Source organism: Drosophila albomicans, chromosome 2L (assembly GCF_009650485.2).
Source record: "Drosophila albomicans strain 15112-1751.03 chromosome 2L, ASM965048v2, whole genome shotgun sequence".
Lineage (NCBI taxonomy): Eukaryota > Metazoa > Arthropoda > Insecta > Diptera > Drosophilidae > Drosophila > Drosophila albomicans.
The window spans coordinates 9,978,312-9,992,092 of record NC_047628.2 but is presented as its reverse complement, the minus strand read 5'-3'; the positions used below and the strand labels follow the sequence as shown (position 1 = coordinate 9,992,092).

At 47.2% G+C, this 13,781-nt stretch overlaps 1 protein-coding gene across 1 annotated transcript; it reads left to right on the top strand.

The window, feature by feature from the left end:
• Positions 1-304: 304 nt before the first annotated feature.
• LOC117563307 (WD repeat and FYVE domain-containing protein 3) lies at positions 305-13,588 on the top strand. Its single transcript, XM_034241554.2, has 19 exons — positions 305-455; positions 1,343-1,755; positions 1,822-2,067; positions 2,388-2,742; positions 2,806-2,992; positions 3,056-4,384; positions 4,439-5,454; positions 5,514-6,093; positions 6,152-7,341; positions 7,402-8,639; positions 8,700-10,823; positions 10,975-11,078; positions 11,139-12,051; positions 12,115-12,283; positions 12,344-12,550; positions 12,608-12,709; positions 12,800-12,934; positions 13,008-13,122; positions 13,179-13,588. Exons 2-19 carry the CDS (start codon positions 1,450-1,452, stop codon positions 13,342-13,344), a joined length of 10,482 nt encoding a protein of 3,493 aa, XP_034097445.2. The 5' UTR covers positions 305-455; positions 1,343-1,449; the 3' UTR covers positions 13,345-13,588.
• The last annotated feature ends 193 nt before the right edge of the window (positions 13,589-13,781 follow it).

The window sequence follows — 13,781 nt, the reverse complement described above, 5'->3', positions numbered from 1 at the left end:
ATATGATATGGCAGCGCGAGTTCTATTTATATTGAAGTGGCAACGCTGCAGACGCCCAAATGCGTTTTACAACACAGTCAGCTGGCCGGCTATTTACATTTGAAATCTTATTGGAAATCGCGTAGAGCAGCATGCGAATTTAAACATTTAGGGCTTCTCACTAAGATAAATAATTTCCAATGCAATTTATTCATATTACAATTTAAATGAATGAATGCTGCAAACATAAGGCGGAACTTCATATGTTTCTTAATTGCCAGTCATTATGGAATTGGTATATTTATTGACATAAATTAGTGTATTTTGAAAATTTAACTTACGGTCACGTTTACGCTAAACACTCGTATGCAACTAAATAATAAAAATGAGTTTTTCAATGTGAAATTTAACGAATTAAATCATAAAAATATTATCAAAACAACAAGCAAGAATCATGCTAAACATGTGTTGCAAAAGTAAGTGCGAAAAGTTATGTAAACAGCGCAAAAAATGCGTGTGAAAATTTGCAAATTTGTGTTCAAGTGATGGTGCTTCACTAGACAGAGAAAGAGAGAGCAAGCGCAAAAAAGAGAGCAGAAAAATCAATAAATTTTGTCGTAGCATCGCGATTGAAACGAGCAAAACAAAGAGCGCGTAAAGAATGTGCGTGGAATCAGGAAAACAGAAAACGAACAGCCGTTAGTTGTAGTTGTGCCCGTTTTCAGCTGCTTCTTCTGCTGTTATAGATACTTTGGCCCAAATGCGTTGGCAGCGAGAAAAAGGCAATAGTAATAAAGCTCTGACTGAGTGTTGAGTAAACTTCAAACAGCTGTTGCTGTTATTATTGTTATTGTTTGTGCGCAATCGAAATAAGTGTAAATATTTGTGCTTGATTTATTGATAAGCTTGCTGCCAAAATATTTGCACTCGCTTTATTTAACCCCAATTGAACTCGCCCACGCTTAAACATTTCCTCTTGTTTGTGCTTCTCTTCCTACCTCCCACCCACATCAATAACAATATCCTCATGCACACACACACACATGAGGCCAATGTTCGCACGTTCGTTTACTTTGTTTGCAAGTATATGTGTGTGTAAACATTGCGCTTTAAAAAGCTCAGCAAAAAAATTTCATTTGCTTAAGCAACAACAACGATTCCAAGTGTGCGAAACAAGTGCGAGCAGTTCAGCAAATTGACCGCCGGTGAATCACAGACTACAACGGAGACGCTAATTAAAGCGGGTGCAATTTGTGTTTTTTTTTAGAAGGCAATAGAATGTCAAATAAGCGTTGATGGTGATGATGATGTGATTAGCAAACAATTGATTTAAATAATACAATTTTGTTGTGCGCATTTCCAGTTTGAAAACCAGCAAAGCAGAATAAACCAGCAGCAACAACAACAACGTTCAACAGCAGCGAGCTCACACATACACAGAGCAGACTCACTCGCACACACGGCTAAGGAATGAATGTTATGCGAAAGCTGCGGGGCGCTGCTAGCGCTGGCAGCGGCAGCGCAGTCAATGCTACAGGCAGTGGCGGCAGCAATACAAATTCCAGTAATAATAGCAGCAACAACGCTAACGGACGTGGCGCCGCTGCTGCTTCTTCTAATTCTGTTTCTGCTGAGGATGCACTGCTCGATGCACGCATACAAATGAGTCTGGCCACATTAAAAAAGCTCTTCAACGAATACACGCATCCCAAGGAGCCGCTCAGTGAAACCGAACGCGATGGCAAGCTCTATGAAATGCTGCCTCTCTTCTGCAAAGTAATGAATGTCAATTTAATTATCATATATTAAACTAATATAATTATTTTGCAATTAACGCAACAGGTGTTTAGCAGCTGCCCTGCCAATGACATGAGTGAAAAGTTCTGGGATGTCGTCGCCTTTTGTCAGCAAGTGTCGCGCCTCATGGTCAGCGAAATCCGGAAACGCGCCTCTAATCAAAGCACTGAGGCCGCCTCCATAGCGATTGTCAAGTTCCTGGAGGTAGAGACCACGGAGGATACCAGCAGTGGCTGGCTGCTGCTAGCCACACTGAATCTCTTGGCTAACGGCGATGTTTCGCTTATTCAGGTGAGCGATATAGTGGAAATAACTTTTGGCTAAGAAAGTGTAGCTATAATAATAATAATTGATAATAATTTTTGAGTCATCCAAATATTTATTAATATTGTACACTTTCATCATCTAACATATTGTAGGATAATTGCTTTTATTTTAATTGAAAATTGCATCATATTTTGTGTAAAAGTCATGTTTCCAATGTTCTGCATCTATACATTCAGCGCTTGCATTATGAAACCCGATCATTTACTTGCCTTTCTGCTTATCTCTTTGACGCATTCCCCATTCGAAGTTCCCTTGAAGTAATCACAAGTATTATTTTTTTCTAGGTCATGACAGCTGCAGCTGTGCCCTCGACGCTGGTCAAGTGTTTATACTTGTTTTTCGATCTGCCACCCGTGGAAGACGATGAGCCACCGGCAGATGGAGCCACTGTCAGTGACTTCAATGCCCACGAGCGTCGCACTTTGTTGCAGAAAGTTTTTGTGCAGCTGCTGGTGAAACTCTGCTCGTATCCGTATCCGGCTGAGGAGCTGGCACGCATGGATGATCTGACACTGTTATTCTCGGCCATCACCTCGCCCTGCCCCATGCAGAACATTGTGTGGCGCAAGAATGCGGCTGAGATTCTCACCACCATCTCAAGACACGGTCTGACCGATGCCGTTGTTACCTACATACATTGTGAGTACGAATTCCTGGCAGAAATTGGTTTATACTAATCTGTGCTCTCTTCCACGTCTTTAGCCAAGGGCTGCATGGCGCTGTGCGTGGACAATATGCAACGTTTGACGTTCGGTAATCCGCTGGAGATAGTCGAAATGTTTGTCACCGTCTTCTGCTTTCTCAAGGACTCTAGTCAAGTATCCCAGATACTAATGGACGATTTTCGTGCCTCCCAAGGCTACGTCTTTCTCAGCGACTTTTTGCTCAAGTAAGTCTCAAATAAAAAGTTTCTATAAACACTCGCTAATCAATCTATTTCTGCGCTTTGTAGATTCGATAATGCGCGCAGTCAAACGCTGGAAATTCAGGCGGCAATACGCAACCTGGTGCTCATGATCTCATCCCTCTGCATGTGCGGTTTCTACGAGCTGCGTCCTCCTGCAGCACAATTCAACACGGTCTTCAAGCTGCAGAACTTCCAGCTGCCACAGGCCAGCTCTCGGGAGACCTGTGTGCGCAATGTCTACGCTTTCCAAGTGCTGCAGACAGTGTTTCTCAAGTCCACAACGCCTGCGTTGTGCTGCACCATACTGGACGCCATATCGCGTGTATATCACTCAGAGAATGCCAATTACTTCATACTCGAATCAGAGCACACGTTGAGCACATTTGCGGAACGCATTCATCAGAAAAGCCCACAGATTCAGGAGAAGTTCTACGATCTGCTCGAGTTCATTGTGTTTCAATTGAACTTTGTGCCCTGCAAGGAACTCATCAGTCTATCGTTACTGCTGAAGCACAACCAATCCACATCGTGCAGCATTCTCTGTCTGAAGACGCTGCTCAACATACTGCGACACAACAGCGTCTTCAAAGATGTGTATCGTGAGGTGGGCATTCTCGAGATCTTTGTCAGCTGCCTTAACCGTTATGCGGATCATGTACGGCAAATAACCAATGGTGATGAATCGCTTGTTGTGCAGCCCGCCTCCGAGCAGGACCCGGCGGATCTGCTTGACATGCTGGGTAAGCATGTACTGGAGGCGCTCACCATGTTGCTTGGCGGCGGCGCCAGCAATAATGCGCAACTGTTTCGAGAATACGGTGGCGCTAAGTGCATTCATGAGCTGGTCAAGTTCAAGCATTGCCGTCCCCAGGCACTGGGCATCGTCCGAGAGCTGATACTCTCCGCTGGTGGTGACGATGACATGCTTTACATTCTGTCGCTGATGCACAGCATCAGTCCGCATCAGGTGGAGTTCAAGATACAAATACTGAACATGCTGTTGGGCTGTCTCAAGGATTCGCATCGCACACGCACCGTTTTCCGCAAAGTAGGGGGCTTTGTCTATTTGACCAGTGTTTTTGTATCGCTGGACGGCAGCATGGCACAGTCTCAACCTGGGATTGCCCAACAGGATCTCATACTGCTGCTGCAAATCGTCTGTCAAACGCTGGCGACCGCCATGCGCTTTGAACCGGCGAATGCCAAGTTTTTTCATCAGGAGATCTGCAACAGTTCGCTCTGCGATACTTTGCGTCTACTCGGCTGCTTTGGCGGCGACACCACATTACAGGATTTCTCTGGCAGCTATGAGCCACAACAGACGCTACTAAAATACTATCATGATGTTTTCAGTGGCGACATTCTCAGCTTTAAGTGAGTTTCTTGGTCTCTTATATTTGCTTAACTTAATCAAATGTTTTCTCGCAGTTTCTCCGACGATATTCCCAGCTCTTTGAGCTACATTTGCGTGGTGTTCCGCCTGCTTTATAGCATCGCATTGGACAACTTTGAGTCGCCTAATCTGAGCGGTGTCATCACGCTCTTCGTTGATCCAGCGCCACATACGCGCTCCCCCAGCAAAGAACTCGCTGCTCCCGTGCATCCCAGCCAGCTGAATCTCACCCAGCCGACGCCAGAGCCCCGCATTGTGCATCCCGGCGTCGTGCTCTGCATGTTGCAGCTGCTGCCTGGGGTGCAAAACGATGAGGCTCCACTCCAGGCCATCCAGCTGCAAGTTTACCTCAGCGAGATCATCAAATCGCTGGTGCGCAACGAACGCAATCAGCAGATCATGTGCGATCATGGTCTGGCCGAACAGCTGCTACGTCTAACCCGACGTGCGCTGGCTGAGGAACTGCATCCGCTGCACGTGCCCATGCAGTACATACTGGAGCGACTGGCCGCTCAGGCGCTGCAGCCCACCGAATTGCGGCAATTTCTACGTCTCGGCGAGCCGTTGTCCTGTGCCGACATTGATCTCCAGCAGCCCTATCGTCAGGGTGGCCCAGTGCCTTTGACACGTATTAAGACACTAGTATCGATGACAACACCGCGAGACTTTCGTGCACACGGCTCGAGCACTCTGCCACCTTTCGTTGAGCTAGACATGTCGGCCGAGGGCTTTGGTTGCCTCTATCTGCCATCACTGGCACCGCAGGCCACAGCCACAGCTGGTGGCACCATTGATGCGAATACCATTGGCGGCATTGGTGCGGGAGATCGCATCTTTCCGCCTCAAACTGGTCTCAGCTATTCCACGTGGTTCTGTGTCGAGAAGTTCTCGGATCCCAAGACGGATCCGCATTGTGTGCGACTATTAACTTTGGTGCGCACCATACACAATCCGCGCGAGGAGAATTTGGCTTGTTTATCGATTCTTCTCTCTGCTAGGGATAAGGCTATTGTGGTCTCCACACAGGAAACACTAGTGACGCCCAGGAAAAGTAAGTTATCATCTCACTTTCGATACAATAGTATTACTAACTCTTTATTCACTTTCTAGGCATTGGCGATTGGGAGCCGGAGGGTTCGGATGATGGTATTGCACGCATCTGGTGTCCAGATTTGCTGCACGAGGGACAATGGCACAATTTAGTCGTGGTGCTCAATCGTGCCGTGCTCAAGAACTCCAGTCTGTCACTCTATTTAGATGGCGTGCCCATGCACACCCAAAAACTGCACTATATTGCCCAACATCCGGGCGCAACAAGCGCCAATCTCACCTCGGCGACACAGATCTTTGGCTACATTGGCACACCACCCATTTGGCGTCGCTACTCGCGACTCTGTTGGAAGCAGGGTGTCTGCCATCTGCTGGAAGATGTGCTTACCCAACAGACGGTGCAAACAATCTATCAGCTGGGACCGCATTACATGGGATCGTTGCAGGCGCCACAGCTAGGAAAACAGTCGGAGCCATTGGCTCCTCTGGTGCCTGAAGATCGTGTGCTGCTAGGACTCAATGCCAAGGCTGTGTCCAAGCTGACACTGGTCAAGATACGCAAGGTTTACAGTCGGGCAGACAACAAGAGTATTGCCAAACAGCTGAACATGAATTCGCACGAGAATGCCACGCCCATCAAGTGAGTAACTAAAAGTATTCAATAAACTGCCGGTTTAATTAATCCCTCTTTTTTCTAGGATTTTGCACAATTCTGCGGGTCATTTGGCCGGCGCAGGACGTTCGCTGGGCGGCGTTGTCGTCGGCTATTTGGGAGTACGTGTTTTTAGTCCGCATCCAGTCTCTGCGATGATTGACACTGTGGGCGGCTGCAATGTGCTGCTTGGCATCATTGCCATGGCCCAAGATGTGGAATCCCTTTACGCTGGCGTCAAGGCTTTAACTTGTGTGGTGCGCAGTAATCGTGCTGCGCAAGCGGAGATGGATCGCAAGCGTTGTTATCAAACACTGGGCATGTTCTTCAAGAAAAAGAAACATCTGCTCAACTCGCACATTCTTCACTTGACCTTTGGCCTTGTGGGCACGGTGAACAGTGGCCATGACATGTCCGCAATACCCAATGTGACGGCTTTCCAAGATTTGCTGTGTGATCTCGAGATTTGGCACAATGCACCCAATGGATTGCTGCGCTCGCTGCTTGAGCATTTGCTTGAGCTCGTAGTGGAGTCAAATGAGAAGAAACAGAATGTAAAGATAATGCGCGATCTGCAGCTGCTCGTGAAACTGCTCCACATCATCACGCACATTCAGGATCATTCCACGCGCGAGATACTCTTCAATCTGCTGGAGACGCTGCTGGGCGGACAACCTAGGCACACGGATCTGTTGCTCTTCGGGCAATATGTGGCTGCCAAATTACCACGTCTAGTCGATGGCAATGCAGAGCGAGCTGTGCTGTTGCCCAGCATGAAACTGCCTATTGATGATCAAGAGGGTCTTGCGCAGAATATTTACTTGCGCAATCGCTGCCTCTCGCTACTGCATGGATTGCTCTTCACGCCTCGCAACACTGTGAACTATGTTATCTGTGACGACATCTCCAAGACGCTGGGCATGGATTGGCTGCTGCTCTTCATGCAGCCGCATGTTCACTTCACGACGGTCATAATTGCTGTGCGCATTCTTGTGGTGATCTGCGCCAATGAGAGTTTCCTGGTACGTTTCCGTGATGCCACCCACAATGGTGGCTATCTACGCTTCACTGAGATGGTTTCGCAGCGTAAGTTGCTTGGTCTAGGCGCCCAGCAGCTGAATCAGCGGCCCACCAATGGCACTGGCACCGTAATCGTAGCCACACCACAAAATACCATACAACATCTGCCCACACAAATTGCAGGCGAGGTGCGCACTGCAGCATTGAATATACCCGGTGAGTAGCAAATGAATTGCAATCGTATAATGTCATTTAGTAATCACTTTCTTTTAACAGGTTTCCAACTACTCGAGTGGCTGATGCAGCATCATTTAGATGTGCCCGAGTTGTACTTCCTGGTCACCGCTTTGATCATGGGACAACCCGTTAAAGTGCTCGCCACAGAGCATACGAAATTCGACTTGGATCGCGTCTGGTCTTTCCTTTGGGGCGCTCCTGTCTCGGCCAACACACAGCTACCCAAGCTTAACGTGTGTCCCGAGGGCGTCTGTGTGCTGCTGGCCATGGTGCGTGCCATAGTGCATGCCGGAGAATGCGCCTCGTGGCTGCATAGTCATCCGGAGACAATCATACAGCTGCTCTTCAGTCTCTATCAAAATCTCAATGATTTTACGCCCGTCATGATGGCTGGCGATGTGGTCACCTCACTTGTGGCGGTGCTCTTTCCTCAGCAGGCTCGCAGCAGTGAGTCGGAGCCAAATAGTGGCGCTTCCACGCCTACCGACGGCACTGGCGGCAGCTTTGTGCTACCGCCACCCGAGGCGCTACATGCTGCTGTGGCCAATCAACCCAAGCTGACAGCGCATCCGGTGCGCAAGTGCATCATAGACTTTCTCCGTGTTATTGTCGTTGACTCCCTAGGATTAAATATGCACGGCAAGACGACGCCCGTCATAGATCTTGTACTGGATGCTGCTCCAGAGTCAGCGGAGTTGCCACTGCAAGTGCAGTACCAGACGCAAATCATCATTGCACTCATGGATCATTTGCTCGCAGCGGATGTGCTAGTGGGCGAGCAGGCTGCGCTGCCTTTGGTACCATTGCTACAAAGTCACACGCAGCACATTGCACCGAATGTCTTCTATCTGACAGCGCGCATTGTGGACAAGTTGTGGCAAGGGTGCCTCACGCGCAATCCTCACGATATATTTGACTTTGTCATCAAACTGATTGCGCAGGCCAAACGACGTTCGTCGTCGCTATCACTAGAACAGCTGCATCATTCGCTGAATCGCAGTATACTGTTTCTACTTTCACGTCCCACCGACGACTCGATTGCCGAGCAGATGAGCGTGCTGGAGGCGCTGCACAAAATCATACAGCATCGTCTGCTCATCTTTGGTGCTGGCAATCATGAGCTCGAGTTCATTGGCTGTCTCACATACTGTCTGCTGCAGCTAACCGCGGACATGAAAATTATTCTGGAGCCAGCCACTAGTCGTAACACCACCTGGCATGTAAATCCGCAAACAGAGACCACCGAACCGAAGGACGAAGATCTCAATCAGCTGCAGGTAAGTCAAGCGTTGTCTACCAAGGTAATCTCTAATAATCTAATAAACAATTTTCTATAGGGTCGTAATTTGATTGTGGGTGCCGCCTTCCGAGTCTGGGAGGAGCTCTATGTGTGCAAAAAGCCCGCCATTGAGGAGGTCTTCAAGATATCGTTGACACCACCGCCCGCCAACTCAAAGGCGCCCGATCTACAGACCACACGCGAGCAGGTGATGGAGCTGGCCTCCAAACTGTGGTTTAATTATGTAGAAGCCGAACGCAAAGCCTCGTACCGTGTGCCCTGGGAGCTGCACAATCAGATACAGTCCAAGATACAAAAGGTAACTGGTGGGCTTACCCGCTTAGCCAGTCGCACCAAGGTCAAGAAAGATGAAGTGGTGCGCACCAAGTCGAACATGAGTCGCGAGTCGGCCTACGAATGCACTAGCATTCATGTGCAATTGATCAAGGATCTGCTGGAGCTGCGCACGAAGCAATATCAGCAAATGCTGCAGCATACACAACGCTATGTTTACCAGGATTGGGTGCAATCCGAAACAGAGCTGACGCGTGAACGCGGCCTCTGGGGACCTGGTGGCTGTTGTACGCTGGACAAATGGATACTGGACACCACCGAAGGACCGCATCGCATGCGCAAGAAGACAATGCGTAACGATGTCTTCTATTTGCATTATCCCTATCGACCTGAACTCGAGTTGGCCGACAATCGACAGCTGAAGTACAAGGTGGCTAGCAGTCTAGACAGCAAGCTCTATTTCCAGCATGGGCAGCAACAGCCTAGGATACTGGCAGAGGCCGAGCAACATGCCATACAACAGCAATCCTCCCTGGAAACGAGCAGTCATCCTCATCGCTTGGAGGCCAGCAGTTCCACCTCAACACCGCCACCACCTGTGTCGCCTAAATTACTGGCACACGGTGCGCCATATCCGCAGGAATCACTAGACGGCAATGCCGGAGAGGATGACGAGGAGGAGGAAGATACGTCGATGACTAGCGACAACGAGACATTCTTGCGTTTACTGGAAGAACAGGAAAAGATCAGCTTCATGTTTCGCTGTGCTCGTGTCCAGGGACTGGACACCTTTGAGGGTCTTTTGCTGTTCGGAAAGGAGCATTGCTATATTGTTGATGGTTTCACGCTTCTCAAGAACCGCGAGATACGCGACATTGACACCCTACCTCCAGGTGCCTATGAGCCCATCATACCTAACTCAGGCGGCACCACATCGTCCACATCACGTGCTGTTAGCCACAAGCTGAGGCAGTGCTCAAAGTTCGCCTACGAAGAGATTCGCGAGGTGCACAAGCGTCGCTATCTGCTGCAGCCGATTGCCCTAGAGGTATTCTCCGAGGATGGACGAAACTACTTGTTGAGTTTCCCGCGGAAGGTGCGCAACAAGGTGAACCAAAGATTCCTGGCCCTCGCCACTGCTCTCAACGACAACGCGCAGCAATCAGTGGCCGGACAGAAGCGCACAGCTAGCGTGGAGCAGACCTCGGGTCTTTTTAGTGGCCTCATTGGCGAGACATCGGTGACCCAGCGCTGGGTGCGTGGAGAAATCTCCAATTTCCAGTATCTGATGCATTTGAATACGCTCGCGGGACGCAGCTACAATGATCTCATGCAGTATCCGGTATTTCCTTGGATTCTCGCCGACTATGATTCGGAAGAGCTTGACTTTACCAACCCCAAGACATTCCGCGACTTCTCACGTCCCATGGGCGCCCAGGCGGACGAACGCTTGGAGCAGTTCCAGAAACGTTTTAAGGAGTGGGATGATCCGCATGGTGAAACTCCACCGTATCACTATGGCACCCATTATAGTTCGGCCATGATAGTGTGCTCGTATCTGGTGCGATTGGAGCCCTTCTCCCAACCGTTTCTCAAACTTCAAGGTGGTCATTTTGATCTTGCCGATCGCATGTTCCACAGCATTAAAGAGGCTTGGCTGTCGGCATCCAAGCTGAACATGGCTGATGTCAAGGAGCTGATACCAGAGTTCTTCTATCTGCCCGAATTCCTCAGTAACTTTAATAACTTTGATCTGGGCACCAAGCAAAATGGTGAAACGTTGAATCATGTTATTCTCCCGCCGTGGGCCAAGCAGGATCCCAGAGAATTCATACGACTGCATCGAAGTGCTCTCGAGTGCGATCACGTTAGTCAGCATTTGCATTTGGTAAGTTAAATAAATTATACATCGAGAGTGTGTGCAAGATATTTGTGTTTGAGTGATAGTTCAACAAGGGACAGCAAATAACGTTTTTGATACAATATTATAGTAATTTTCTTTTATATACCACCATTAAAGTATTATTTTGTACTTTCAGTGGATCGATTTGATCTTCGGCTGCAAGCAGCAAGGGCCCGCCGCCGTAGATGCTGTCAATGTATTCCATCATCTCTTCTACGAAGGCAATGTGGACATTTACAAGTAAATAACATATTCTTAACAACCCTAACATACTTTACTAATGTTTTCCTCATATTTTAGCATTGATGATCCGCTTAAGAAAAATGCAACAATTGGATTTATCAATAATTTTGGTCAAATACCCAAGCAGCTGTTTAGAAAGGCGCATCCGGCCAAGAAAATGGGCAATTCACGGCACTCGGCTCTGATTGATCCGACAGCCTTGATACAGGGCAACAGCACTGTGTTGCAAACAGATCGTCTATTTTTCCATAATCTCGACAATCTGAAGCCCAGTCTGCAACCCATCAAAGAGCTTAAAGGGCCAGTGGGTCAAATATTGCAGCCAGACAAAACAGTGTTTGCTGTGGAGCAAAACAAGGTGATGATGCCGCCATCGTATACCAAATATATTGCCTGGGGATTCGCTGATCACTCACTGCGTGTGGGTCTCTACGATACGGATCGAGCATCCTTTGTGTCCGAGGCTGCAGCACAGAACTCTGGCGAGATTCTGACTTGTGCCTGTCCGAATGCTAAGATGATTGTCACTGCCGGCACCAGCTCTGTGGTGACCATTTGGAAGTTTGACGCGAATCGCAAGAGTCTCAGCGTCAGACATTCTTTGCATGGACACACGGATGCCGTCACTTGCCTGGCTGCCAGCGCAGCTTATAATGTCGTTGTCTCTGGCTCTCGAGATGGCACTGCGATTGTCTGGGACATGTCGCGGTTCACATTCGTGCGTCAGCTGCGTGGTCATGCGGGTGTTGTGGCTGCCGTGGCCATTAATGAGCTGACTGGTGAAATTGCCACCTGTTCTGCAACTTGGCTACATGTGTGGTCCATAAATGGTGACGCCTTGGCGATGGTCAATACTTGCGTGGGCAGCGCTGATCGCATGCAGCAAATTCTTTGTGTTGCCTTCTCACAGATCCGTGAATGGGATCAGCAAAATGTGGTCATGACAGGTTCCACTGATGGCGTAGTCAGGGTAAGTCGGAATCTATTTCTATATATTTATATTGGATAGTAATCAAATACTATTTAATTTTAGATGTGGTCTCTGGAGCATACCCAAGTGCCCATTGATCGTAAACTTAAACGCGGCGTGGAAGTCACCTCGCAGGACAAACCCGACTCGGTATCTGTAGACGACAATAAGGCTGATAAAATGAGCATTTTCAAACAAATGAAGAGCCTTTCGCAGCCGGAACCAGAGCATGGTAAGTAACCGGATATAATCCTTTTATATCACATATTTAAATACGATCTACTTTATTTAGAAATTGTAAAATCTGCTTCGGAGAGCAGCATCTCGGAGGCATCACAGCATAGCAACGAATCCAGTAAATCCGCAGACGCGAATGCCAAACCGGAACCTTCAGGCGAGCGTCGAAAGAGCTCCATTACAGGCGCTAAGTCGCTGCATGAGATGAAATCAGCTACGGTAGAAGCACCAGGTTGCAGCACAGATCAAAGAGCAGCTGATGGTAAGTAAATAAATTAAATTGTTTAATACCAAATTGTTAATGACAACGTTTTCACAGAGGAGCACAGTATTCGACCTAGTAAATCGGACACCAGTTTGACGGATGGCTTCGTCATGTTGGACAATGACAGACATCAAGGCGAACAGGCGCTTAGAAAAGGTTTGTAGTTTAATATTTAAGTATTTATTTGTATTAATGCTTTCCCCATCCAATTCCTCTGCTACTAATATGCATTTTCCCTTTTACCAGGCTTCAAATGGCAACGTCAATTAATGTTCAGATCAAAGCTAACCATGCATACGGCTTATGACCGCAAAGATAACGCCGAACCGGCTAGCATAACAGCGCTTACGGTATCCAAAGACCATAAAATACTATATGTTGGTAAGTACCACCATGACAATAAAAGAGATGTGCCAAAAGTTAAAACTAATGATTGTAATTTACTAATTTGCAGGTGATGCACGTGGTCGCATTTTCTCCTGGAGCGTAACCGAGCAACCTGGTCGTGGAGTTGCAGATCATTGGCTCAAGGATGAGGGTGCCGATCAATGTGTCAAATGTCATGTGAAGTATGTTTGATCAGCAATAACTTTTATCGAATTTACTAACATTATCTTCCTCGTAGGTTCACTCTTTATGAGCGTAAACATCATTGCCGTAACTGTGGTCAGGTCTTTTGCAACAAGTGCAGTCGCTTTGAATCGGAAATTTCGCGTCTGCGAATTCTGAAACCAGTTCGGGTTTGCCAGGCCTGCTATAGCCAGTTGCGCACGAATTCCCTTGACAATTAAATGTGTCATTTGGAACGTGAGGTGTAACTTCGATTAGATAACAAATTGTAATAATTGCGTTTACTACTTTCTTAAAAAAAGACGTCAAGGCATTAATCGAAATACTACTTATTTATTCTATATTTGTATACGTATTTATTTATATTAATTTTAACCAAAAAATTGTTTTTTGCGCTAAGAACAACCAAAGGCTGTTATTGTATGATTTTATATACATTTTAAATTTATTTATTGAAAAAACAAACGAGTTGCAATATAATTTTATAAATATTTTAAAATTTACATTATTTATTATACACCGAATAAAACAATAATAATTGCTTATATACGCTACAATCATTGACAATTTGTAGAAGTGTAATTGAATTGTCTTGTAAAATTATATAAATATTTGATATCCGAAACTGATTTGTGTGTTTAGCGCCGAAATTTGTGCA